At 39.1% G+C, this 27,558-nt stretch overlaps 1 protein-coding gene across 4 annotated transcripts in view; it reads left to right on the forward strand.

Annotated features, from left to right (window-relative positions):
- cbfb (core-binding factor subunit beta) overlaps window positions 1-22,477 on the forward strand; it is a 33,155-nt gene extending 10,678 nt beyond the window's left edge. The window contains exons 4-7 of one of the 4 annotated variants that reach the window (XM_062421069.1): window positions 13,265-13,381; window positions 13,653-13,748; window positions 15,062-15,127; window positions 21,643-22,477. In XM_062421069.1, coding sequence (XP_062277053.1) covers window positions 13,265-13,381; window positions 13,653-13,748; window positions 15,062-15,091 — 243 coding nt within the window. In that variant the 3' untranslated portion in view covers window positions 15,092-15,127; window positions 21,643-22,477. The remainder of the gene's footprint in view (window positions 1-13,264; window positions 13,382-13,652; window positions 13,749-15,061; window positions 15,128-21,642) is intronic. The other 3 variants (XM_062421070.1, XM_062421067.1, XM_062421068.1) reach the window with 3 other exon arrangements.
- The last annotated feature ends 5,081 nt before the right edge of the window (window positions 22,478-27,558 follow it).

Below are 27,558 nucleotides of genomic sequence, written 5' to 3' on the forward strand. Positions count from 1 at the left end.
GTGACTAGAATTTAGGTCATAAACACATTTTTTTTTTACACCCACGATATGAAATGAAAGAAAAAAGAAAGAACATCTGTTTTGGGTAGTAAGCTAACTTTGCCTGAAAGGTCATGTTTTTAATCTTTCAATATGCAGTTTTTTTATTTTGTTCTTGAAAAAAAATCATCCGATTCAAAACCAACAGCGACTGTATCAGCTTCTTCCAACTTTTCATCGAAGCTAGGACATTCACAACAAGTATTCAAAACTAGGTTCCCACAATAACTCGTGCCTGTATGTATAATATTTAAAAGTCTATCCAGTTAGCCGGGCTCACGTTAGCTCCTTTGCGCCAGGAACTCGACTGGTTAGCTCTGGAATATAAAAAATATAATACAATAATGTGTAATTCCTTAAAAGTCAGACATGATTCTGGTGACTAGAATTGAGGCCATTGCTGGATAAAGACTTTTTTTTTTCTACCCGTGATACTAGAATAGAGAAATGAAAGAAAACAGAAAGAACATCTGTTTCGGCTACTAGCTAACTTCGTCTGAAAGGTCGTGTTTTTAATCCGTCAATATGCAGCGTTTTCCTTTGTTCTTGAAAAAAAAAAATCATCCTATTCCACACTGACAGATTCTTCCAACTTTTCATCAAAACTAGGAAATTTACGAGTAGTACGCTATTCAAAACGAGGCCTGAGACAGAATGTAGATATTCTAGGTGCCTTTGCGACATTTTAATTTGCTTTTTATATATATTTCATATTTAGCTTAGGCCTATACAGTTAGCAGAACACTTTATTCACAATAAAGTTTACTTTATTCAAAATGTTCTGATACTTTGTCCAAAATACAGTTTTCTGAGCGATGTTTGGCTGCTTAGCATAAGTCAGTGAGGTTTAAGAGGTTTAATCTTAGGATGACTTCCATCATCGTCCTGACTAAAATTACAAAGATTTAACAAGGTTCATTTACATCACAGTTTTACATCACAAATAATCCAATAAATACAGACAAATTTTATAAATAAGCAGATGTGTGAAGTCCTACATCCTCCGCATCCATCCTGACTATATTATTAATTAATTGAATTATTAATTACAAGGAAGATTAGCACATGCCTATTAACAGCTGGTCATATTATCACACACATATCAAAACATGGTTGTCAGTGCGGTAAGCACTAAAGTGATCACATTTAACAGATGGGTGTTAAAAATGTGACAAGGACAAGATGCAAATGACAACCACATTTTGACAGCAGTGTTCTTGTAGATGTACAATGTATGCTATATTCATCTCTGTAACAATTTTAAGGCAATTTTTTTATCTTTCAGGACAGTTTTCTAAAGCGGAGACTGTAGCCTTACATACTGTGCTTTTTTTTATGTTGTTCCAAGCACATCACATTTGTCATCACTGAGATGCATTTTCCTGTAAAGGTTTGCTCTTTGTGACATTGAAATGAACTCAGCGTTCCTTCCTCTTGGTTGGTAAAAAGGTTTTTTGCATTCACTTGTTCATTTAGTCTTTGATCTGTCACCATTATGAATGTGTATTTAAACACTCTTTCCCTCCATTCATTCACGAGTTGTCATCTATCGAGTTTTGTTTGTGGTTTCCTTTGTGTGAAGCTGCTGAGCTTCTTGTTTCCTTTAGGTAAAACAGATACTGGACTTTCCTTCCTTCCTTCCTTCCTGAACTGCACTTTATCCCTCCAGCTTGCCTAATCAACTCTAATATGCGTCTGAAAATGTAATATACTTCCTCCAGAAGCAGGGATGCTGTAGTGTATCTGTCATACTTTTTAAAAAATAAAATAAAACAAAGGTACCAGTCTCTCTTATGTGCCTGATTTGAACCGTGAAGTTTTTAAGCCAACAGGGAACCAAATAAGCTCAGAGTGTAGTTGAGCGTGGAGTGCTTTTGGTGAAACATGTTAAACTGATTAACATGACAGCAGCTCAGCAACAGTTACTGCTCATTTCCATTATGCTCTTATTACATTTGAACTAAAGTGTCAGGGGAGAAGAGGATTCAACAGAGCTGATTTTGCCAGCCGCAAACAATTTTTTTGGTCATGAAAGCGCTTGGAGCAGGATGAGATCTGGTTGGAAACTGGAAACTTGCTCCAGTAGCGACCCTTTCCTTGTGGAAAAGTCATATCTGAGGATGTGACTTTAGACAAGGTTGAAACCGCAGGAATTACTGTGCAAGTTTCAGTGTTGAAGATTGTTTCTCTATATTTGTGTGTGTGTGTGTGTGTGTGTGTGTGGGTGTCCATATGTGTGTGTGATTTCTCATTTCTACCGCATGCTGATGAGATAGTGGCGCCAGGCTGATTGCTGAGCCTTACACACAAATATATGAATGTCTACACACAAAAAAACACACAAATATATGAACAGTAAACACAATCTAAAACAGAGAGAAAAGAAGTAGAAAGGGACAGAGAGAGATTAGTGGTCGTGGGGGGCGGGGGGGGGGGGGGGGGGACTAAATGAGAAGCAGACGAGTGTCTGTCAACTACATGATGAAGGAGGGTGGGCTGTCAGGGAGGAGCTCAAACACAAAAACCAGGAACTAGAAATGCACATGTGGGCCTTCATGCGTTCTCAAACTTAGGTATTTGCATCATTTCCTGTATATGCATTAACACAGTCAAACTCTTCTGTGTTTTATTTAATTTGTAAAGTTTTTTTTTGTTTTTTTGTTTTTTTTACTTTGAGCACCTCTTACCATCCAGAGAGAGTCTTCTATCTTTCAAGTAATACTTTTCAATATGTTTAAGAAAATACTCAATACTGACCTTATAATGCCACAAAAACTCACCCACACAACTTTCATCTCTTAATTCCTCTCTGTTTTTCGTCCACCATGCCACATTAAATACCACTATTGTAATAGTGAACAAAAGTCGTTTCAGATTCAAAAAGTCAAAAGAAAATACAGCGAATATGGACACAGCTGTCGGTGAACTGTGTAAATATTTTATTGTACCTCTGCAGCACTGCAGCTCCACACCTAGAATAAACCGATTGGCCACTATTGTGACAGATGTAAACAGTATTGCGTAGTCATTGATAAAAACACCCATTAATAACTTCTCGATTTCAATGTACATTCTTAACACATTGAAGTTAACTTTTAAAAAACTTTTAGAGCTCATAAACCTGGCCCTCTGAACAAGTTAGAAGACAACATTAAAACTTTTTTTCTGGTAAACAAAACAGGACATATTCAGAGTGTCGGAGTTGTACGCTATGTTTACCATTTGGAGAAGGTGAGCAGCTTCCGGGATAAAGAGAGATTTACTGTAACCACATTTAGTTAACCATTCTTGGACAGATAGTGTATTCTTAGCAGTGGTATCAAAGAGTAAGAATCATACCAACATCGAACAGGTATAAAGTTGAATTTGTAGGTATGTTTACATGCTGTTTAACAGGCTGCAGCTGAGCAGCAATCAGCTATCTGATCTATTAGCAGGAAAAGCTAATGTGGGTTGTTGTTCAGAGTCTGTGGCTCTTGTGTCATGTAGCAGGATGCAATCAGGCTCAGTGTGACCGTCTGCCTATGATAGACTGAAGACCTTAATGTAAGATTTGATTGGCTGATCAAATGAATGGATACCTAATAGTATTCCACCAAATTAATGCAAAAGAGGACGCATGAATCATGAAACCAAACAATATAAAATATGATATTTATGCTGTAGTAGACAAAAAAGAAAAATAATTATTACAAAGTACTTTATTTCCTTGTATTCCTTATTTCCTTTAGACTTAAATTCCATTTTGGCTTTTCATGCCAGTAATCTTTTTCTCTCTCACACACACACACACACACACACACACACACACACACACACACACACACACACACACACACACACACACACACACACGCACACAAACCCTCTAAAGGTCATTTCTTACCTGACACTTCTGTTACCCTGTAATTTAGTCATCAGGAGAAGCCGCTAGGATTCTCCTCTGTCACATGCATATTAACATCAGTCCATTTGTGTGTGTGTGTGTGTGTGTGTGTGCGTGCGCGTGTTTGCCTGTGCGCACAGTGTGTGGTATTATGTTTCCTTTTTGAACGGAAGCTGTGCCATCAGTGCGTGACTTGTCAGTGACATCATCAAAGCCAGACCACTAATTGGTTCCCTCTGCTACTGCTGCTCCACATCAGACAGAGTGTGTGTGTGTGTGTGTGTTTGTGTGCATGCGTATGTATGTTTGTGCAGTTGTGTTTTACATCTCATGTGTCCTCGCTGATTTCTCAATACTTTTTAATGAAGTTTGTTTCATTTCAATCAGTATAAATGAACTTTCCTCAGAGTCTCCCTGCTGATGTTAGTGTCCTACAAAACCTCCTCCCTGAAAACACACACACACACACACACACACTTGCAACGCCGTCTCCTCACACAAGGTTTCATATTTCCTGCTCCGGGCCTTAGATCAATGACCACACCCACTCCCACAATGCACTGCAGCACACATTCAGACAGGGTCCTCTGTTTATATGCTCTTTTCGTGCGTGTCTCTTACTGATTCATGCTGGTATCATGTCTTTGTATTCGTGTGCATCTCTATCCAAGTGCATCTGTACATAAAAGGTAAAGGCGGAGAGATGCTGTGTTTGTGTGTTCTTGAGGTACAAAAACTACTGATAGAGACACAAGGTTCAGATAGAAAACTAGTGCGAGAGGTCAGTCTGGTGTGAAATCCAGCATGTGTGTGTCAGCTCCATTCCTCTATTCTTAGTCCCTCTCTTCCAGTAAGTGTCTGCTGAGCTCGAGTGAAGAATGCAACACAACTCACCTGGATGTGTGTGTTTGTGTGTCTGCAAATATTTGAACCTGTATGAAGTTGAAAATGTCCTCAAAAGGACAGGAACATGATTTTTATGTTCCCCCCCTGGTCTATTTTCTGGATTTGGGTTTAATATTACAATATGAAGGAATGTTGACCTCAGCATATAGTAGGAGAATAAAAGTACTCACTGTAGACATCATATGCAATTGGTCAGACAGTTAATGTCTTGTAGGAAACATAACACAGACATGTTTTTATTGAGCGTATCTGAAACAGTTCGCTGTCAACGTATTGTACTTGTTTTCCAACAATATCTCCCTCAAGGAACTAAAGAATGATACATGTTTTTTATGGCCATGTTTAGGCAACCAAAAGCAGTTTAGTCTTGGTTGAATTTTTAAAAGGTTGTGTTGACCTTTTAGTTTAAACCACACTCTTCCCCTAAAGTAGTCTGAAACCTACAAAGACTGAACAAATCCACCACAGACTGTTTCCACCAACAAATCCAGATTTATTAGTGTTACAGTTAGAAAGGAGCACATAATCAACCACTGAGTAACTACGGAGACAATGCACTGGGCGAAAGGGTAGACTGATGATTACAGTCACATCACCAGACAACTCCAAATCCTGTGAGAACACAAGATTTGGGTGGTTCACACATGTTCCTGTAAGAAATGCAGAAATGGGCATTCATCAAAAAAAGAGCACCATAAACTCAATAAGGAAGTAAACTTCTGACAAAACCTGACAAAATGGATTATAAAATAATAGCTACTATCTCATTAGACCAGTCTTGTTTTATATAATTATTTCTCCCATTCACACATGTGATGTTAACTCCAGATCCCAGGCGTAAATATAAAATAAGTTCAGAAAAAATAGCAATGGCAATGATGTGGAGCGACTGGACAAATGATAAGGATCCTTTAAAACCACACATTTGTATGATCTCAACACCAACTGCCCAAAAGTTTAACAGACTTGATCCAGCATGGTCTGATCATGCTCAATCATATTCAAAATCTGCTCAACAATCAGAGAACACAGAAGTATGACGGTTAATTATAAGGTTAATTTATATATCTTCTTATTTATCTCTCTGTCTCTCTCTCTCTCTCTCTCTCTCTCTCTGTCTGTCTCTACCTTCCTCTGGTTTCGTAACTCTATCTACAGCCCGTGTGTGGATTTGCATGATATTTCCATGCCTATGAAAGCCATAGGAACAAACAGTGGTTTTTTTGGACCTCCGGTGCTCACCAAGAGGACTTTGCATGGCAATGATGCATATTATATGTCTACAGGCAGAGACCCAGATGGGACTGGGGCCAATTCACTCAACCCACAATGGAAATTTAAAAAACTGCCGGTGAACCAGTGAACAATTATTATATTACACGTAATTAGTAACAGACAACATATGACTTGACAAAGGTTTTTCAGTCTTTTCATTCTGAAAATGAAACTGATATGATGATGAAAAAAAAACATGAGATACGATTGTTGCGGCTGGTTTTTCTTTCTGTTCTGTTTGTTTGGGAGTCAGTTTAGGAGTGAACTGAATAAGCACTGAATTTTTTAAAAATGAGGTGGGGGAGTGTGTGTGTGTGTATGTAGGGGGGGAGGCATCTCTAAAGGTCAACCATGTTTTAGGTAACACACACTATGTGAAGTTGTTAGTTCGGATCCAGCTTGTTATGCATGTCGTCACCCATCTCTCACATCTGGCTCAACTGCATACACAACAATACATTTAACACCAACTTCGATGACCTGGCTGTCACTGAATGTCTAGTGATTTATGTGTGTGTGTGTGTGTGGTGTGGTGTGTTGTGTGTGTGTGTATGTCTCATGTTGTTTTGCAGCTCCTATAATTACAGGGTGGGAAGGCAGAAGAAGAGAGAGTGATCATGCAGCGGAGAGTACCGTACTATTATACTTCTGTTGCCTTAGCAGGTGACGAGGGTGTGTGTGTGTGTGTGCGTGGGTGTGTGTGTGTGTGTGGGTGTGTGTGTGGGTGTGTGTGTGTGTGTCAGACAATAGACCAGTAGACGTTGGGTTGTATTCACTCGGGGATTAGGAACAGAAGGCCAGTAACGTGCTTTATCTCCACCTGCTGCTGTCACACCTGACACACACACACACACACACACACAGTGATTCTCACACTCCTCTATCTCATTGTGTTTTTCCCTCCCTCTCTCCCTTTTGCTGTTAATGTTTTCAACTACTTCCTTCAAAAAGAAAAAAAGTCTCAGAAAATCTCAATTTAGAGGCTTAAAAGTTAAAGCTCTAAATATCTTAAATTCATTTTTTTTTTACGTTTTGCTTCATGTAATGGCATTTTTGAGTTTATGATTAACCTGCGTTTAATACAGTGTGAGTACAGGTTGGTTGGTATTGACAGATTCTTTAAAACAAACTCAAAAAGTTATTGGCACATCTGAGATATTACAATTTCCTGTGTGCTGCTTTGTCATTAATAATCAATTCCAACATTCAAAAAGATCAATCAGAAGGTGATTATGTGTCAAAGATATCTCGCTCCACCAGAAAGAGTTGTTTCTCTGCCTTCATGCTGTATTAAAACCACATACTGTATGTGTCATCACTTAAAGGGTAAAACAATGTGTCAAATGAATCTACACACATACTTGACAATGAACCGTTTAATGCCGTGTTTGTTCCACAGAGTTTCAGTGAAGTTGAGTTTCAGTTTGATTCTGTACTTTGGCTGTTGGTGTAGTCTTAATTTTGAAATGCAGATAGTGAAAAAAAGAGCTTGATAATTGTAGATACCTCAACTCTCTATCTGTCTTCCCCCACTTTCATTCCTGACAAAAAAGACAACATGAGGTCATGTTCAATAGAGTTGTTATGTCTTTGTTGTTGGCTGTGAAAGGGCCGCTGTGTGCCAGTGTGTGTGTGTGTGCGTGTGCATGTGTGTCATAGTGCTGTGGAGGGGAGAGCATGAATCAGGCATGATTAATGTACAAAATACTTGGATCTCGAATTGTCCTGCCGGCAACACCGATGCCGTTTGCTCGCTCTCTTTCTTTTTGAACTTTACACTTTTTTACTTGAAAGTATATCGCAATCTTTTATCAGATGAAGTTACAGATGGTTTTCTATAAGATTAAAAAGAAGAAGAAGAAAGAACATGAGTTGTCTGACTGTCTGGCTTCTGACTCAGACACACACACACACACACACACACACACACACACACACACACACACACACACGTGTTTATTGAGTGAATAACACACAGATTTCCAGCCAGTCACTAGAGCTCATCCATAATCTGAATGATACGTGCACGCACACGCACACACACACACACACACACACACACAGATGTTGAATGTTTGAATATAATCGACACACGCAGCCTCCCAGACGCTCTGACAGTCATTGATGTAACATTCTTCAGGATAATAACATAATTACTGCTCTAAATCAGTTGGTGCCTCCAGCTTAGACAGTAGACACACACACACACACAGACACACACACACAGAAAAAATACACACGTATAGCATAGAATAGAAGTGGAGTAGAAAAGCTCATATACGATCTTCATATTTAAGAAAAAAAGAGGGGAGTAGTGGTGGTGACTGAGGAATTCAAAGTTGCATATTTAAGTCTCCGAGCTGTTTATTTGAATGATTTGAATGTGTTTATATATGTGAGACTGTGCATGTGTGTGTGTGTGTGTGCGTGGGAGAGACACACTGCCACAACTCACGAGGCTGAAAACACAGATGCCCATTGTGTTCACTCACCTCGTGGGCACTGTTCCGTGTGTGTGTCTGTGTACGTCCGTGTCCACGTATATGTGTGTGTGTGTGTGTGTGTGTGTGTGTGGGTGTGTGCGTGAGCACTGGGCAGTTGTGCTGACTAGATGGTTGGCACTAGGCTGAATGAGAGGCACAGTGCCAACACATCCCTCTACATCTGCGTCACACACTCTACAGTACCCCTCTCTCTCTCTCTCTCTCTCTCTCTCTGTCACACACAGTGAGGGAGACTTGCCGGATGAAGGCTGAGCGTATTGGAGTGTGTTGATGTTTTTTCTTCAGTAGAGGTGTTGGGTTAAAAACTGTCATAGTAAGGTGTCACCTCGAGCTTTGAGAGAAGCTTCAGCGCTCCATGCCATCCATTCTCCACTTCTGCTCCATGCTTCAAGAAATCCCTGCATCTGGCGTTGTGATGACGGGGGTGGACAGTGCTGACTAACATCTTCAAATTCCTCACGTTGCATTGAGATCTGGTGACTGTGAAGCATACGATTCACATCACTGTCATACTGACACCCCTTTGGTCCCTCATGGAAAGTTATGTCCCTCCACTGGTTTATTCAGGTTTTCTTTTAAGTTATTCTACAGCAACACAAGAAACAAGAGTACAACAAAGCATATGTGGCACTACTAGTCTTTACATGATTAGGTGTCATAAAGTAGGACGGCATAGAAAAATGTGACACAGATTTCATGTGGGAAAATGTCACATAAAAGCAACAGTGGTTATGCAGACGTGTGACTTTTGATATGAAAGAATCGAGTGTGAAAACCTCAATTTCTCAAGTGAGGAGGATTCATATAGGCACATGCACATTTTCAGATATTTAGTGTGAAAAATGAATGTTCGTGTACTGTCTCAATCTGCAAAGTAAGTAGAAAAGCTGTGAAATGAATACTCCTCATCTGTGCTGCTGGCAGATACAAACAAATCCAAACAAAACACTCATCTTCCCGCCTGGACCCCTCAGACAGCAACAAGGCCTCACTTACACTTGGTTTTAAAGAGAGTCTGAATTGTCACTGAATTTTACCCTGCTTCCTTTTTTTATTCACAGAGCACTGCAGCGTGTGAGAGTTCTCCAGTCTTCATGTGTGTGTGTGTGTGTGTGTGTGTGTGTCTGTGTGAGGGGAAAATATGTAGAAACGGCCCAACCACAGACTTCCTCTGAGAGAGAACCATGTCAACCCCCACATCCATTTACTGACACACACACACACACGCACACACACACACACACATACATACATTTTCCCTGTTAAGCCAAATGAAGCTTTCTTTTAAAAGCACCATGCAGACCATCTCTTTCTCTCTACCTCTCTCTCTTTCTCTCTCTTTCTCTCTCATGTACACACACATGCAGTAAAACACACACACACACACACACACACACACACACACACACACACACAGAAAAACATTCACTCGAATAAACACAAAAACCCACAGTCTCTTGGGGTGCGGTCTCCCCTGCAACCCCGGTGCAGTGTGGGTAGCTGTGGTAAAAGAGGTCCCTGTGAGAGGCTGTCCAAAAATAGCCAGAGTAAAAATGCAGGAACGTGGAGCTCGCCCAGTGTCACACAGAAAAATCAAGTTGTGTGTGTGTGTGTGTGTGTGTGTGTCGAGGCGGGGGGGGTAGTGTTTGATTTTTTTGATTTATTCCTAAATTCTTGTTTATTTGGATAAAAATACCACGTAAAACATTCTACTCTGGGAAAAACAGACCATCTGTCTGCGTCTCACTTCCTCTCACTGTCTCTTCATCGTCGAAAACAATGTCGTGGGAAAGTAGAAGACAATGAAACAAAGAAAAAGAAAGAAAAAAAAAACATGCAGATTAGATTCCGGCTTAATCGCTTATTACATTATCGGCTCCTTTATCACATTTAGCTGTAAGACACATTCAGACAGCTCTCCTTGAAAGCCTGTGCAAATTTGTTCACGCTTCTCTCAATTTGACATTATGCAAATTATTTCATGGGTAAGTCAAAGCAAAGTGAGCCTTTTCAGTATTAAACCTGCATTCATTGAATTTGTGGCCACTTGGGGGCAGCAGAAACAAGCTAAGAACACTGACGCTGACATATTATCTATCAAACATAACCTATTTATACATCTTTTGTAGTATGTTTGTCCACCTGACGAATGTATCTGGCTCTTTACCTGCTAAATACTCCACTATGTTTGCCAGCTAGTTGCTAACTTTGTCTGTTGGTGACAGGCAGGTAGTGCACAGTAGATTTTGAGAGCTTTTTGTCTGAAAACAGCTGCCTCCTGTGGCCGAAAACTCTGTAACGCGATCTGTTTCAAACACAAGGTAAGGGTGGGCGATATGGCAAAAATATCATATCATGATTTTTTTTTTTAGGTAGGATCACGATCACGATCTTATCACGATTATTGTTCATATTGGTTTATTATTTTACAAGTTACTGAACAGTGCTTAAGACTAAAAAAAAACATTGTCTATTACATAATGACAGAAATGTGTCTGAGGTTAGGGGCTCACAAACAACACAAAAACTCATAAAATGACATTTAAACACAAACAAGTCCATAAATAAACAGGAGCAGGTGTTAAAAAGTAATGGCTGTTTATTTGGACTGGATATTGCAGTGAAACAGTAAAACCAAACTAATTTTACAGCTGAACAGCAAACACTTGATGTTGTGTAGAAGCGTTGATAGTTTGCCAAACACAGTACACCAGAGCTGACATCACGCTAGCTGGCGCCATGGCAGAAGCTAGTGCTACCAGTTAGCAGGCAAGCTAACAGCTAAACGGTGGTCGTGTAACTGCAGCCCAGATGTCAGATTAACATGACATGTAGTCATGTTCTTGCCATGTCGCCATGTTCTGTTCTCCGTTAGCCTCATGCTAGCAGACCGTGCTGAGTCATGGAGCTGAACTGATGCAATGTAACTGTGGAACAATACTAAAGATCCAAGTAGTCATGTGATCCACTGTCAATATAAAAGTATTGATTATAGCAGCTTTAAAGTTAATTGAGATATATTTTGAAGGCAAAAAAAATGCTATAAATTAGCACACGGATGTTTTAAGACAGACATTTGTCGCCACAAACTGTTTGGAGGTCACTTGATGAACACTGTATGTATTTTGAACCCGTTAAAAGGCAGAACTGTTACTTAAATAGCTCCAGAGAGTCAAATGCAACTCCAGAGGCTAACTCATTGTGTGTTGTGCCTTTGATTGACATCAGAAACAATATAATCTTTTCCCCTTAACAAAATATTTGTATTGCCAAATGTTGAGAAAGAGTTCACGCCGCAACATTTTCAATGTAGCTGAGACAGAGAGGCACATCTAAACAGGGGATAGGTTCTGTAATGCACATTCCCTCACCTCAGGGTAATAAACACACACAGGCACACGCACAGACACACACACACACACACACACACACACACACACACACACACACACACACACACACACACACACACATATTTGGTGGTTGCATTTCTGGCCTCTTGGCACAGAGCCACAGCCATGTAACCTAACCAGGATTCATGAAAGAGACAAAGCCTGACCTCCTCTGATGCTGCAGACTGTCTTATGTCTACAGCTGGCTTATTGTGCTGCTTAGTGTACATGACGAAGAGAAGAGGGTTATTAAGATATAAGTAAACACTTCTACCGTAAGTCCCTTATTATCTCTGCTCTTTCTCCCGCTGTCTTGCTCTCCCAGACAAAATACACACGACACAAGGTCAAAAAAGACTGACGTACTCCGTTATTGTACGAGGAGCTCACTGGGGTTGTTTAGCTCACACTCATGTACTTTTTTTGTTATTATTATGCCAGTGTCATTTTCCTAGAAGACCACAAAGTTATATATTAGCTGCCAGTGTGTGAATAAGGCCATTGAATAAAGTACGGACCCTTGGCAATGATCGTAAAACAAACACACACACTTACAAAAGTGACATCTCTCATGCATATGATATTTGCTTTTGATGACTGTTTCACTCAGTTTAATTCACAATCTAAACAGCCTACAGTAGCAAACACACACACACACACACACACACACAAGTAGACTCACTAACCTCGACTGACACACGTATGTAAATGAATGCGTGTGTGTGTGTGTGTGTGTGATTTACTGGTCCAACACTCAATTGTGCTGGAGAGGTTTTTGACGTAGTTGGTGGTTTTTCTCTTTCACAGCATTCAGAGTGGAAGGAGGGAGGGAGGCAGGAAAAAGCCCCCACTTCCCAAACACAGAGCTTTTCATTATTTCGGAGAAAAACAGCTGACGGTTTCTGATTTAGGAATTATAATTACTTTATGAAAATCCACGTCATATTAAACTGCATATTAAGCTCCTCCTTGGGCTAATGTAACAGTGGACAATAATATGACCAAAGTGATCCATGTATGATTGTGGATAAGCGTCAGACTGCAATCTTTTAGTCTTTCGTTGATTGTGCTTATTTTACATGTAGCTTCCTGCCATATTAGTTACTGAACATTAGATTACATCAGATATTTGCTCATATCAGAGGATTTTTAATCCAAGGGAACTAAAGAGAACTAATGTTGATTTTCGGCTGAGTCTATGCTGAGTTTTAGAGCTCTAAAAATCTCTCTCTCCCTCTCTCTCTCTCTCTCTCTCTCTCTAGGTCCATTTAAAGGCTCCTATGATCTTGAACGGGGTGTGTGTGATCTGGAGAGGTTGGATCGACCTACAGAGGCTGGATGGGATGGGGTTCCTGGAGTATGATGAAGAGAGGGCTCAGGTAACACACAACTACACACATCAACACACAGACATGATGCATATAAACACAAACACACACACACACATACATTGTACATACACACACACACAAGCGACACTCCACAATTGTGGTTATTCTTTCCTCTTTACCTCCTGAAATCAACCCCCAGTCTCTAAGGATGAAGAAATATAACCTGGTCATAAACTTGGACCGTCTTTGTCATGGAAGAGACAGAAAACTGAACACACTCTCACTTTCTGTGTGTGTGTGTGTGTGTGTGTGTGTGCAGCACGAGGATGCTTTGGCCCAGGCAGCGTTCGAGGAGGCTCGCCGCAGAACCAGAGACTTTGAAGACAGAGACCGATCACACAGAGAGGATCTAGAGGTGAGAGGGCCTGGGACTGTTACTGGACCGTGTATATCTGCTTCCTAACCTCGCAAAGCCAGTCTCTGAATCTCATCCAATCACATTTTGCTGCAAGATTCTAGTCTAGAAAAAAAAAAGGCTATGAATCAGTAACATTAACTGTACCTGCAAACTGTCACATCAGAGTAACTTAACACCAAAACTGAAAAGCAAACGTTTCACTTAGAGTCTGTTGCACGTCTGACCAAAACCATCATCTCTGCTGGGTGTGGTCAGCTTTCGTGCACCTGTAACCGCACCCAATAGTGATGAGTCAGCGGTGTATTGACCAAACCCTGAGTCAGCAAAAACAACATGCTCAGCTACTATTAAGTTACTCTATAAAGAAACCAATGTAAATAAAAAAAATGTTACAATCTAGAAACAGCATATCTACTTCTGGACTCGAATTTATGCATTCGGTGGTGTCAGTGGATAATTTACGAGGCAGCTGGCGTTTCCTGGACACCTGCCATGTTTTTTCAAATTACTCCGCTGGTATCCAGTCAGGTGTAGAAAACATCAATATGTCTTGAAAAAACAGGAGATTTCAAGTTTATTGGCTGGCTTTGCAAAGTTAGATATATCCAACTGGAAATTTGCACATTTATAAATTCATAAACCTAATTAGAATAAGGATTATGGAAATATTTGGTATCTGAAATTAACATAATATGCTATAATCTTTTATTATAACACCATGTTTTTTATATCCACAAGTCAAATTTCCAGTAGGTTTTTTTTTGTTATTGTTTTTTTTTTTTTTTGCTTAGTGCTTGGGGGCGGCTTAGGGTGGTGTTTGTGTGCTTGTGTGCTTTTTACTTTTCTTTTTCATTATTCAGGTAGAATTTTGAATCATAGGTTTAGTGCATGATCAGTTTGACAATAAATCTAATTTGATAATTGATTTGGTTTGATATTATTGAAATATTGAATGACTGATTCAATTTTGTCAGGTGTCCCAAAAGCCTCAGAAGGGAAAGTAGTTTACTCGCTTTGTGCTACAGATCATTGAAAAATAAACGAAATTATACTTGATGCAAAATAAAGATCTGTTCTTAAATTGTATGGAGTTTACTGAAATTGAATTAACAGTTTGTGTTGTTTGCCACGTCTTATATGTAAACCAAATTCAGACTTGTATACGCTGTAGTTTTGACTCGTGTAACCATCCCAAACACATTTAATTGCTTGAGACAAACTCACTTTCCCAGCAAGGCTTTGGGGAGATCGATGGCATCCTTCCTCAGTTGACGCCCTACGAATGAACCCCGAAATTGTTTATTTTTTAGGACCCTGTGGTTTCTAAAATCTGGGACTGATGACACACAGACAGACAGCCAGCAGAAAAGAACAGGGTCTGTGTCCTTCATTTCTCACCATCTATCACACTGTCATGCACTAAACCACCCTGTGCGTGCGCATGTGTGTTCGTGTGCTCATGTGTGTGTGTCCACCTGTGTCTGTGTCCACCTGTTTAATGCATTCAGCTGTCTTTGTTTTTTTATTTACATGTATATGTATATTACACCGTGTGAGTGTATGTGTGTGCGAATGTGCATGCACCTCCTAATGAATTTTATGACTACGGTATAATGTTTGTTTTGATGCTTTCATGATGTGAGAGACAGAAGCAGCAATATGTGATCATTTCATTGCTAGTGTGAAGAAACAAGCGCACGTGCATACACACACACACACACACACACACACACACACATACACACACACACACACACACACATATACACATCAAGACCTACCACAGCTTTGTAGCACATGGTTCTGCAGAAATTAGAGAAGAAAGGCAGGAACTCAGCACATGAAAAGAGCAGAAAGACAGGAAAGAAAGAAAGAAAAGAAAGAGAGGCTTTTCTTTTTGAAGGTCGTCTTTCGTCTGACTGATCTCATGTTTCTTCCCTGGGGCTCTGAGAGAAAAAGAAAAACCTTGTGTCTCCCTCTGAATCAATATAAGTACCATCCCCGTCCCCTAAAACACCCCTTAACAGTGTGTAAAAACTAAAAGGCATTTGATGTGGCACTGAAAAAGATTCAGATTTGGCAATAATAAGTGTAAACTGTGCCCCATTGCTTTAGGCTATATTCTGGTCCCATCACAGACAGTTTTGTTGCTAGATCATACTCACCTTTTTCACCAGCAGGAACAAAGCATAAGAAAAAAGGCATAAGATGTGTACTATGATGGTATGTTTTGTATTGTTTAGTCAATGGGATAAGGTGAATTCCCACAATACAGTAGGAAGTTGTTAACAGAATAGTTTTGGGAAATACTTGGCTCTGTTTAAGTCCAGCACTTTTAAAGCTCACAAATGAATACATTACATCTCATTAGTTTAATCCATATACAAACAGAAAGTTTAAAAACAAAAAACAAAGTGGTAATTATGTGGAAGGTTATGTGTTTCAGCTACTTCCTGTCGACCAGCAGCTGGTCGCAGCGACTTCCTGGAGTGTCCGCTGGGCACCTGGCAACCACGTGGTGCCAGCAAGACTCGAGGAAGTTAAGAGACATAACATGTCAATTTGTGAGTTTTAAACATGCTTTAAAATGTGTTTTAACCTGGATAGAGCCAGGCTAGCTGTTTTCAGTCTGTATGCTAAGCTAAACTAAGCTAAGCTAAGCTAAGCTAATGGTCTGCTGGTTCTAGCGTCATACTCCATGTACAGATATGAGAGTGGTATTCTGTCTTCCTCCTAAAATGCCACACAATTCCTTTAAAGTCTGGAACATTATATGTGGTGGGAGGAAATATGTTAGTGTGTATCTGTGTCATTACTCATGGATTCACAGATTCTTTTTTTGCTGTTAGCTTTAAAAGCTAAATTAGTTTTTCTCTCTGCTACCGCTAGCCATGTGCTTTTTTTGTTGTTGTTGTTGTTGTTTATTTAAGCTGTCCATTCCTTCCAAAAATGTGTGTGGCAGTTTGTCAGATATTATCCCTTTTTTTAACTTCTTTGTCTAAACCAATAAGACCAGATATGATTGAATTTTAGGTCAGTTATAGCGGATTCCCTTCTCCTCTTAATGACTTTATTTATGAATTATGGGCCTGTTGCAATTCTTCAAAACGTTCTAGTCCGACTATACAAACTACATGAAAACTATACTAAAGCCAGACATCTTAAAATATCTACATGTTTTTTCTTTCTATAAATACACAGTACATTGCACAATCCATATATTTTAATCTTGCTTGCCTTGTGCCGTTTGGCTGATATTCATAAACAGAGGCCTGGAACATTTTGTACATTTACATCCGTATTATGTAGAAAAACATGAGCACATGGTCTTTATTTGTGTCCATAGTAGATAGGTATACTATTTAGTATCCGTTTTGTAGTAGAGACTTCTGTAAAGTGTGGGTAGGAAACAGAGAAAGTTGTGGAAAAATTGATGTTGGATGTAGTAGAAATACATACAGTTATATAAAAAAAAATTTAAAGTATTTCATTTATTTACAGAAATACTTTGATGGCCTTGCAGATAATTTTACAAGTTGTTGCAAAATTAGTTTCCTATCATATATGTCCATATGAACTGAATGTTAGAGTTTTTAGAAACAGCAGTTTCAGTGCAGATGTGCTCTGAGTGGGTCTTTGGGTGTGACTGACGAGCATTGCTGAGGAGCTGCAAAGATTCAGCCTCTGCATTTCTGTGGTCTGAACTCCACCTCTCCTTCCGCCTCCCCACTTTTTCATCCATCCAGTTATCTCTCCGTCCTGTCTATGTAATTCAAAAACACAGTTAAGTTTTTCATCTTCTTTCCGTCAGATAGACGATAAAGACAAGACGGACTAAATTAGTGTTCTTTTTGTATTGCAAAGTATTCTACTTTTCAGTCTCTCCTGAACAGAGGGTCAGGCAGAGAAGAAGACACGAAAAAAATATTTGAAATGTGAAAGAATTAAGTAAGGCAATCAGGAAAGGACATCAGCATACAGTATTCACAATGATGTAAAAAAAAAAAATGGATTTGGACATTTCCTGGGTAATTTACATATCCGGGGCACACACAAGATTGACTGACACAGGATTTATGATATTTAAGTTGAAGTCATCACAAGTGGTGGTTATCAAGCTAAAATCTAAATCTGAGAAAACATCTGTGAAACATTTCTCAAACCATAAACCTCTCACACAAACCAAAAAATATAGATTTTATAGGTTATCAGCAGTTTAAGACAAAATTACAGATCTTTATGATTAATAAATATTACATTAAAAAATGTTGCTTGGGGATGACTCGACACTTCCTCTTGAATTAAATGTTTCCATTGATTTGTTATTACACGTGTGCTCGCTGAATATAAAGTTGTTTTACCCTCAATTCCTGAAGCTTTGTCATTTTGGCAGATATAACATTTTTCATCCAAAAGCAGTGATGCTCCAGTCAGTCAAGGCCAGAAGGTATCTGTCAAAATGATGGATGGTGAAGCAATAGATCAAGAAGGAATGCACACACACACACACACACAAACACACACACACACGCACTTCTCCAAGTGCTCAGCAGAAAGAGATTTGGTGGTGAATGATGAGCTGGCACTGAAAGCATTAATATATCATTAGTATTGATCGCCATCAGACCCCCTGCTTTGACTTACACACATCACACACACATTCATACTGTTCAGGCGCATATGTGCACAAACTCGCAGATACAGCAAATCTGCTTGTCGTTCGCCGCCACACACACACGCACACACACGTACACGTACACAAAAAGACACACACACACACACACTTCTCCAGTATTGAGTTGTGGTTAAGCAGCCTATAGCGGCTCAGCAGGCTTCCATCTGTGTGTGGATCAATAGAGAAAGCTCTTCTGCCCTTACGATTAGCAAAGACCGCTCCCTTCTTACAAACACAAACACCACACACACACACACACACACACACACCACTAAAGGCCCTGATGCCGCGGCAACAGCACGGAGTGAAAACACTGGATATTTCAGGCACGGCTATGAACAGCTTGTTTTTTTTTTACCTCATACACTCAAAGCCCTCTGTGTTCACACTCACATTTCTACAGACTTCATATAATTTGTTGGATTTATATAAATTGAAATGATTTATTTGAATTATCACCTGAATGTATTTTTTAGCTCTACAACCTAGTATGAAATGAATACTAATAATTAGTAAGGAGGAGAAAAAAGAAACAGAGCTTTGTCACCACAGACACAAACATAGGCGTAACTTATTTACTTTTTTACTATTTGCTTACTTAACATCATTAATTGCCGTACAACACTTGCTGGAGTGGAGCCAATCTTAAATGTTATCAGTTTCACTTGTGCTTTTTCCTGTTGCCGTAGAAGAGGTCCTTGAATGTGATTCATTCGGGAACGACAAAGAAACAAGTGTGCTGTTTTTGCTAGTGAGGCTGTCAAAATACAATTTAGAGAGACTTATACAGGAAGCAAATTGGCACATGAAGCTAAAAGTGGTGTTGGTTATTGCACAAACACCCATGCAAATTTAAAAGTCAAATTTAAGTCTTTCTTGCAAGCATGAATTCATTATTCTTTTTTTTAAAAAATCTGCTAGGTAAGATTATTTAAAGAAAAACAAACATAACATTAATATTAATAAGACAATTCTGCAAGATCCCAGAGTTGGAACGTTCAATGCCAACCTTTTATAATTCATTTTCTAGTATCCACAAATTGCACCTACAATGATGCAAAATGTTAAAAGTGAGGCAACTGTGGAGCGCCCACGTAACTGCAACATCCCCGGTTGAAGCCCGGCAAGGGACCTTTGTTGCACGCCCTACCCATTTCTCCTCCCTCGTCTCCTGCCTGCCACTTCACTGTCCAATAAAGGCCAAAATGTCAAAAAAAAAAAAATCTTTTAAAAAACTAAAACAACATGAATTGTTGGTTTGAGATGCTCATTCGCCTCGAAGCTTCTGCTGCTTTCTGCACTTGCGTTAATTGTAGGCTGTGGGTGTCGATACTGTGCTGCAGAGTCATCAAATATGCAATTTTCGTACCAGAGAAAAGGTGGATTTGGCGTGTGGCGGTTAAGAGTTGAGACGTATTTATTGTGACGCCGAATGAATCCAAAAGAAAGTAATTCTGAAGTTCCAGAGGAGGCAGACAGATACTGGAGTCAGTCTGGCTGCGAGGAGGTAAAATGGTAGTATGACATACTGTATGTGTGTGTGCATGTGACTGTGTGTATGTTGCTATTATGGTGAGTCATTGAGATGACACAAACTGCATTCCAGTTGAACTAAGCGACCCCTTCACTATCTCTGTCTGCATTTCCGTCTGCGCTGCTCTCTGCCTCACCCCCTTCTCCTTTCTCCCCCCTTTTCACCCCTGTCTCCCCTAGCCCTTCCCATTTCTCACAGCTGAGCTATCACTTGAGTGTAAACATATAACCACAAGTATTTTTTACAGCAGGGGCAGGTCATGCCACGGGCTCACAAACACACACACACACTCTGACACACATACACACATTACAGCAAGTCATGAAATATGTTTAAAAGTCTTGTCATGCCAATGATGACCTAATGATCCAGAGTGTGTGTGTGAGTGTGTGTATTTATCTGTGTCGGACAGCCTGCATGTCTGCCGCTGCCATGTCTGTCTGTCTGTCTGCCTTTCTTCTTGTCTGTCTGCCAGCTACCTTGACTAAAATATCAACATCAGTAAATGTATAAACAGCAGCACAGAGCCGTGTTACTATAAAGCTCTCTGGCTTCCTCTAGTGACACTTTGTGGAACTGCTGCTTGCCGAATAGCTTTTTCAATCCAGGAACTAAACTGAGTTCAGTTAATCTCATTAGGTCCTTGCTGGCCCTTATTTATCATTTATAAGTCATATATAATCAATTAATAATTGTTTCTAAGACACCAAAACACACTATGGTGTTGCTTTAAGCAGATATAAAGCCATGTGTCAGTGTTTATTTCTTCACCAATTACAACTGCTCCAATGAAGTGTTTACAGAGTAGATGCTTCATAACACAGTATAATATAACTATAGTCACGTACAATCATGTCTTCTTTAGTTGTAAATGTACATATGTACACAGAGTACTAAATATACTACAAATACTTTATAACCCACTATAAAAAAACAATATAATATCTTGTAATCTTAAATCATAAAGTTACATATAAAAATAAATATGGTGATTTCTTGTTGCACTTCCATAAAGTTGGGGTGCTGACTGCTGAGGCATTTCCTGACTTTTAGACACTAGTGTGGGTCAAACTCCAAAAAACACTGGATCCTACATTTCCCATAATGCAACTCAATAGTGTCTTTAATTAGGTTGTCCCTGCCTCCTAAATAGCCACTTCTTTCAAACGTCACACCTCCAGTTTGTATTTAGTGTCAAGCCCAATTTTTTAAACACACCGATGACATCATCAGTTATTTTTTCAGACTTCAGAAATTCAGAGTCAAAGACGACGTCATTTAACTGCTATACTACTACTAGTGACCAAAAGTATCAGTGGAGGGCCCCTTTAAACCCATATCAAGACATCATTCACCATTTTAAATATGTTTATGTTTATGCATCTGTTTAAAACGACTGAAGATAGATATATGATTGTATACATGATTACAGCTCTTATACTGTTAATACAGCAGTTACAAATGAATGGTGAAGCAGCCATCAAAGACATTTATAAAATGCCCTGCACAGATCTAGCTAAATCCCACTGGGCTTCAAATATTTGAAAATCTGTACTTAATTTATTCTCTCTCCCTCTCTGATCCCTTTTTTTGCCATCCCTCAAATGCCCTCCCCTCCCTCCTCCCTCCTCTGCTCTTTTCTCCTCCCTTCTTTTCATCATTCCATCCCTCTCTCTCCCCAGTCCAGACGACAGCAGGACCCCAGCCCTGGCTCAAACATGGCCAACGCTGACGTGGAACACAAGATGCGCTGAGGAGTGGAGGATGAGGAGCAGTGGCAGGAGGAAGAGGAGGAAACCAGGACTGGAAGTCCTTTCACTTTCAATACAATCAGACAAAAAGAAGAAAAAAAAGTCACCCGAAACTGCAATTGTAGACCAGTTGTTATCCATTATGTCCTCACAGGTTTGATATGATTATTTCCACATGCCAAACATTTTTGAGATATTTGAATGTAGATTTAAAAAAAATTAACTTCCTGAACTGATTGAATTGAAAGTGAAGCAAGCCCTAGAGCAGAAGGATTTAAAGGATTAAGGACACAACAGACCTGCAGGGTAAAAAAAGTATATTTAAATGTGACACATCCAGAGTTGAAGTTGTTTCTTGTTTCAAATATAAAGTCAATATCAAATCATGCAAATGCTCGCAAGCAGGTACATATTTTTTTTGTCCGGGTCTATAAAGGATTTGATGGATAGCTGTAGATTCAAATAACAAAAGTATATTTTCTAGTAATACAAGATGCTGAAAGTAGTAACAGAGGTATGGATGTGATTAACGGGGGAGTGGAGGAGGACAGACGGAAGCCAGAAGGAGCAGTGAAGAGAGAGAGAGATTTGTTTGGCTCAGGGTCATGGTCAGGGTTTATTAGTCAGGATTACCACAAAAGAGGTGTTGACAGTTTATGAAAAAAAAAAAAGAAGAAAAATCTGTATTGTTCAGTGCCCATTTGTGAACATGCCTTTGTTAACCCTTACTATACCTTGCTCACATCCCGAAACCTGCTGTTTTCTGAGACCAAAGTTCACTTTGCTGGAAAGTGAGGGAGCGGGGGGGAGGGAATAAAAGAAAAAAGACGATTTAAAAAAAGTGGGCAGGAGAAGGAGGAGAGCAACCAGAGAGAAGTTTTCACCTGGTTGTAAGGTTTAAGAAGTGTTTGCTGTATTCTAATCTTTTACAACAACACAACAGCATCCGGTTAATAGAGATCATAGATCACAGGTAATGTAGCAAAAGCCTTGAGGGCAGGACGGACAAAGACAACTCTGCTATCTTTGGCTCTGGAAGCGATTGGGGGGGGGGGACATGATTGGGTGTTTTTTGTGGGTGAGGGTGGGGTGGGTGGGGTATTAAAAACAGATCAATTCAAACGTCTTCCAAGGGGTTTTGCACTATGTGATACAATCAGTCTTGCTGTCCATGAATTTTTCTTTATATGCATGAAAACCAAACACAGGCCTACCTATGTTCTTTGATGTTCCCTATGCAGCCTATTTATCGTGAGCTTTACAGCGCTTGGATGAGGAATACATGTGTGATTTCGAGGCTAACGTCATACGTCATCGCAAAGCCAAATTGACATCAGCCAAAAAAAAACACGCTCACAACATCCATTAGTCGATTTTTATTCATTCATTTGAATCAATCACGCAGGTATTCCTCATCATGAAGGGACTGTAAGAGGCCTGAATGCAGAATACTATTCCCTGTCCTGTTACAGCACTAGTGTAACGAAAAGTTTTGTTACCTTATCGTTTTTGTTCGTGTGAAAGTCATGATGTTTACTTTTTATATTACTTCTCATCTCTGTATGTATTCATTTTTTTTTTGTTCCTCTTTCAGCTTTGTTATCTACTAGTTTGTAGCAGTGGTATTTCATGTAAAGTTGAGTCGAGAATTACAAAATTGCCTCCGGAAAACTGGGAGTTTTGAGGACTTTTTTGTTGCTTTAGTTTTGTTTTTGTTGTCATACATGTGTCCTTTTTTTTTTGTATTAATGTTCCTTTTATTTTTTTTTATTTCTTATTTTTAAAGAAAATCCACTTCCTGGGTTAAATGCATTGAATGTGGATTGACTCATTAGGCGACATAAATGTTTTTTATATTGTAAGCTCATTTCATCTTCCAGTGTGTTTTTACATTGAATGCACTCAACGGTTTCATTGTAATTATTATAACCAAGAAAATCTCATCATGTTCATGTTTTTCTTCCTTCTCAGTGTTACTTATTAAGAATTTAATGAGCTTTACATGAGCTAAGAAAACTGACTTTACATGCGGTTTTAGTCGTAAAGACGCATTGTTGTGGCTAACAATGATGATTGATATTAAAACTTTTTCAAAAATTCAACTCAAAGAAAACAAGATAAGTTTGATGACAGGACCCCAGGATGACAGGTCCCAGAGAGGGTTAGATAAGAGCCTGCAGGACGCTAAAGAACTGGAAAGTTTTCTACAGCTTCTTTAACATCATGGAGCTCAGGGTGCAACAACAACGAAACAATGCAGGATTGTATTTTATCCTAACATTTAGATACTACACAGGTCACATTAGGTCAGAAATTCAACTTTCTCATTGCTAGCATCATTTATTTTTTTCCAATTTTCTAAGACCAATACTGATCCTGCAAAGTCAGCCGGCGTTGTACCTCAATGCTTAATCGGTCAGAGAAGGCACCTTCGTTGTGAGAAGTGGTAGATATTTGTGGTCTGGGCTGTGTTTGCTATTGTATTGTAATGTTGAAAAGTCCCAACAGATGAGATAGTAGTGAAGTTGCATTAAAGACGTTTGGATAAGGTGTTTGAGGGTGGAAGGATAGAGGAAGGCGACAGAACATCGATCGTATGTTCTGGGTTCATAAAAATAGGTTAGATGAGGTTCAGGTTACTACCTAAGCTTTCAAACTGTACATGTGCAGTGAATGGTTATGATTCTAAGAAGATGCTAAATCTTTAATACAGATGGTGTAGACGATGGCGCAAACTACATGTTCAGATATTGGTTTACCGGTATTAATATAAGTGGAAACTGCATTATGTATGAACCAGTCCAATGAGAGATGAAATGTACGTGGACAGTAAGAAGCGGTACAGGTTTGAGATGCTTTAGCCTGGGGGTGCTCAGGTTTCTGTGTGTTTTAAGGAATCTGGAAGTCATGCGTTAATAAATCACGTCTGTGAAATGGCTAGATTACGCTTGCCACAAGTGTTAATAGCTATATGGCTCAGATAAATCTTAGTAATAACACCACTCATGGGTGGTCTCATGAAATCTGCCAAATGTGTGAAAACTGGCACAGCTCTCGGTCTCCCCCCTGAATATATCACCTTCATGGGAATAAACAGTGCTTAAGTTAAGAAACAGAAGTGAGGGAGCGACTGTAAAACTACATTTTTTCCAGTTGTAAGAAAGTAACCACAATGGGTCACCCTGTCTATATCATTACACCATTATTTAGTTGATACTCCATCCTTCAATTTTCTTAATGCAGGCATTAAGGCAAAAAAATAAACCACAAACTGTCTTTGTGTCATCACATTTTTTTTTCATTTCTATTTTCTTTGTTTTGTTTTTAAGTTATTTAAACTTTGGTTTTATTTAGAGATCCAAAGTAAATCTCTGATATTTAGTGGCTTGTACACACTCTCCAACTTTTTTCTCTTTCCCGTGCGTGTGTGTGGTCTTGTCTTTCCATCTGTTTTAGGGTTGAGCTTGTCCTCTCAGGAGGGAGAATCTGAAATATGAGATATTCAATCAATCCGAAATGTTGGATTTTTTTTTGTTTTTTTTTCTTCGTAATAAACATGTACGAATTCTTGTATTTGTTTTTGTCCTTTTAAACTGAAACAAAAACCGATTCGTCACTTTGCTCTTCTACGTCCGTGCTCCAACTGGACAGGTGTTTTCTCTTTGCCTGATTACACCACAGGACAGTGAGAGCGTGTGCAGACTGTTTTTAGATTGGCGTCTATCTCGCTCTCCAATTTGTTCTACTTTTATACTGTAATTCACGCTATGATGTAAAGTTTGATGATGTCATGATATTCCCAGCATAAGCACAAGTGTAATCAACCAGAAAAGGCCTTTTTTCATAATATAGTAGTAAAGTGCAGGTGCAAATAATAAAATGAATGAGGCTTAAATTCCAATTCCAATAGCTGCTTCAGTTTCGGGGGTCCTGGTTCACTGTCACATTGCCATGGCTTACATGCTTTTCCTATAATGACAAGTCAAAGTGTCTGCTGTGAAAAGGCCTGTAAATGAAAACACATGTGGGTGTATGCAGCCTTTAATTTGAACTTAACTTGCTGTGGTTTTGTGGTTGGCCTGCTTGGACTGAATCACACTAGTGCCTACTTTTCTCAGCCTATCAAATGAACATTCTGTCATAAATAATGGAATTTTTTTTGTTTAGAAATTGGTAAAACTGTAATAAAACACTGTAAAATAATCCCTTTTAGAATTATGTTATACAGTGGGAAATTACGGGGCCAGATATTTTTTGCTGATATTCTAAAATGTAACTTTTCAATATTGTAACGCCACAAATAAAATATATTTGCTACCTACCACCAAGTACAAAAAAGACAGCACAGGAGATGAGGAAGAAAGAACAGACCTCCTTTCTTCTCTAGACAGTCTTCACAACATGGATGAACAGAATAAGTGGACCAAAAAATGGCACGATGAAAGAGAAAGACAAACAGTTCACCTCCCCAGGTGTTCAGGCTGCGAGGGAGGAAAACAATGAGACGGAAAGAGGTCACAGAGCTGCAGCGAATAGATGAGAAGTGGTAAAAGAAGGTGGGACAGCTTAAGGAGCCCCTGAAAGAAATGGAGAAAGAGAGTCACAGTAATAAGGTACGCCTGGCTGGTGAGGAGGAGATCTTCAGATGTCTGTGGAACACTTCAGGAAAGGAGAGACTGTGAAAGAGGAGAGCATGAAATATGAACTCTTTGCAAAGGCTGGAAAAAGAGGATACACGTTTTTCTTTAAAAGCCTCAGCTGCAAGAGATGATGAAAAAGGCAGAAATGGATGGTGACAACTTGATATCCTGAAAGTCTGTCAGTTTTACTGAGCCTGTCTGCTCCATTGAGGTCAAAAGCACTTAACGTTAAGGAGAATAAATTAAGATGTTATCATCTTTAAGGAATGTTTTCTTGCGATTTTGCAAGAAATCAAAAAAATACCAAAAATTCAGTTAAATTGTTAACATTTATCCAGCAACATGTTACAGCATCCCTTTTAAAATAAATGATTAGGACAACAGGTTTTATTGCAACAAAAAAGAAAAAGAAAAAAAGTGCAAACGCCTAAGAGGGATTTCTTTCTGTCTTTGGAGTATAAGAAAATGATATGAAACTGATGTCTTAATGTCATGAAATTCAATATCACAAACCTCCAGCACCACTTTCCCCCTGTAATACATCCACAGACTCATATCATGTTCCTAATGTATCTTATTTTATCTCACTTAGGCTTCATGAACATGAAACTTAAGGGAAAATATTACCAGGTAATAGGCAACAAACCAAGCTTTCTTCCTATCCAAGGATACAGTTTACAGTAGTCTACAACATATCACACACACACCACAGGGACTAAAAGGTTCTAATATATACAAAATACATTGTGTACTTGCAATGACAATAAAGACCTATTCTGTTCAAAAAATATAAAAAATAAATGGTCTTGTAAATCTTACATAGATCATAAGTTTTAACAGATTATTAGTTTGTACATTCAGATATTGAAAAATCTATTTTTTGATATGAACGGTCAGCTCTGAAAAGTTAGGCTTTTTGCTTAAGAATGTGGATTCATGAATATAAATCTTGGATTCACTGAATCCAAACAATACATTTTTCCAGAGTAATATAAAGTGAGGGCAGATATGATCGGCAATAAATCTTGACAATTTACTCCACAGTTGGAGTAACACCAAAATAAATGTACCAGCGTTTCTCTGAGCCCCTCTTTCTTAACTTTCTGCAAATGATGATTAGTTAGATAAAACATGTGAAGCATTTTAAAGGATATCTCTTTATCTCTTTGACTTTGCTAGTTAAAGAAATACAACTTAGCCAATAGCC

This window comes from Scomber scombrus, chromosome 6 (assembly GCF_963691925.1).
Source record: "Scomber scombrus chromosome 6, fScoSco1.1, whole genome shotgun sequence".
Lineage (NCBI taxonomy): Eukaryota > Metazoa > Chordata > Actinopteri > Scombriformes > Scombridae > Scomber > Scomber scombrus.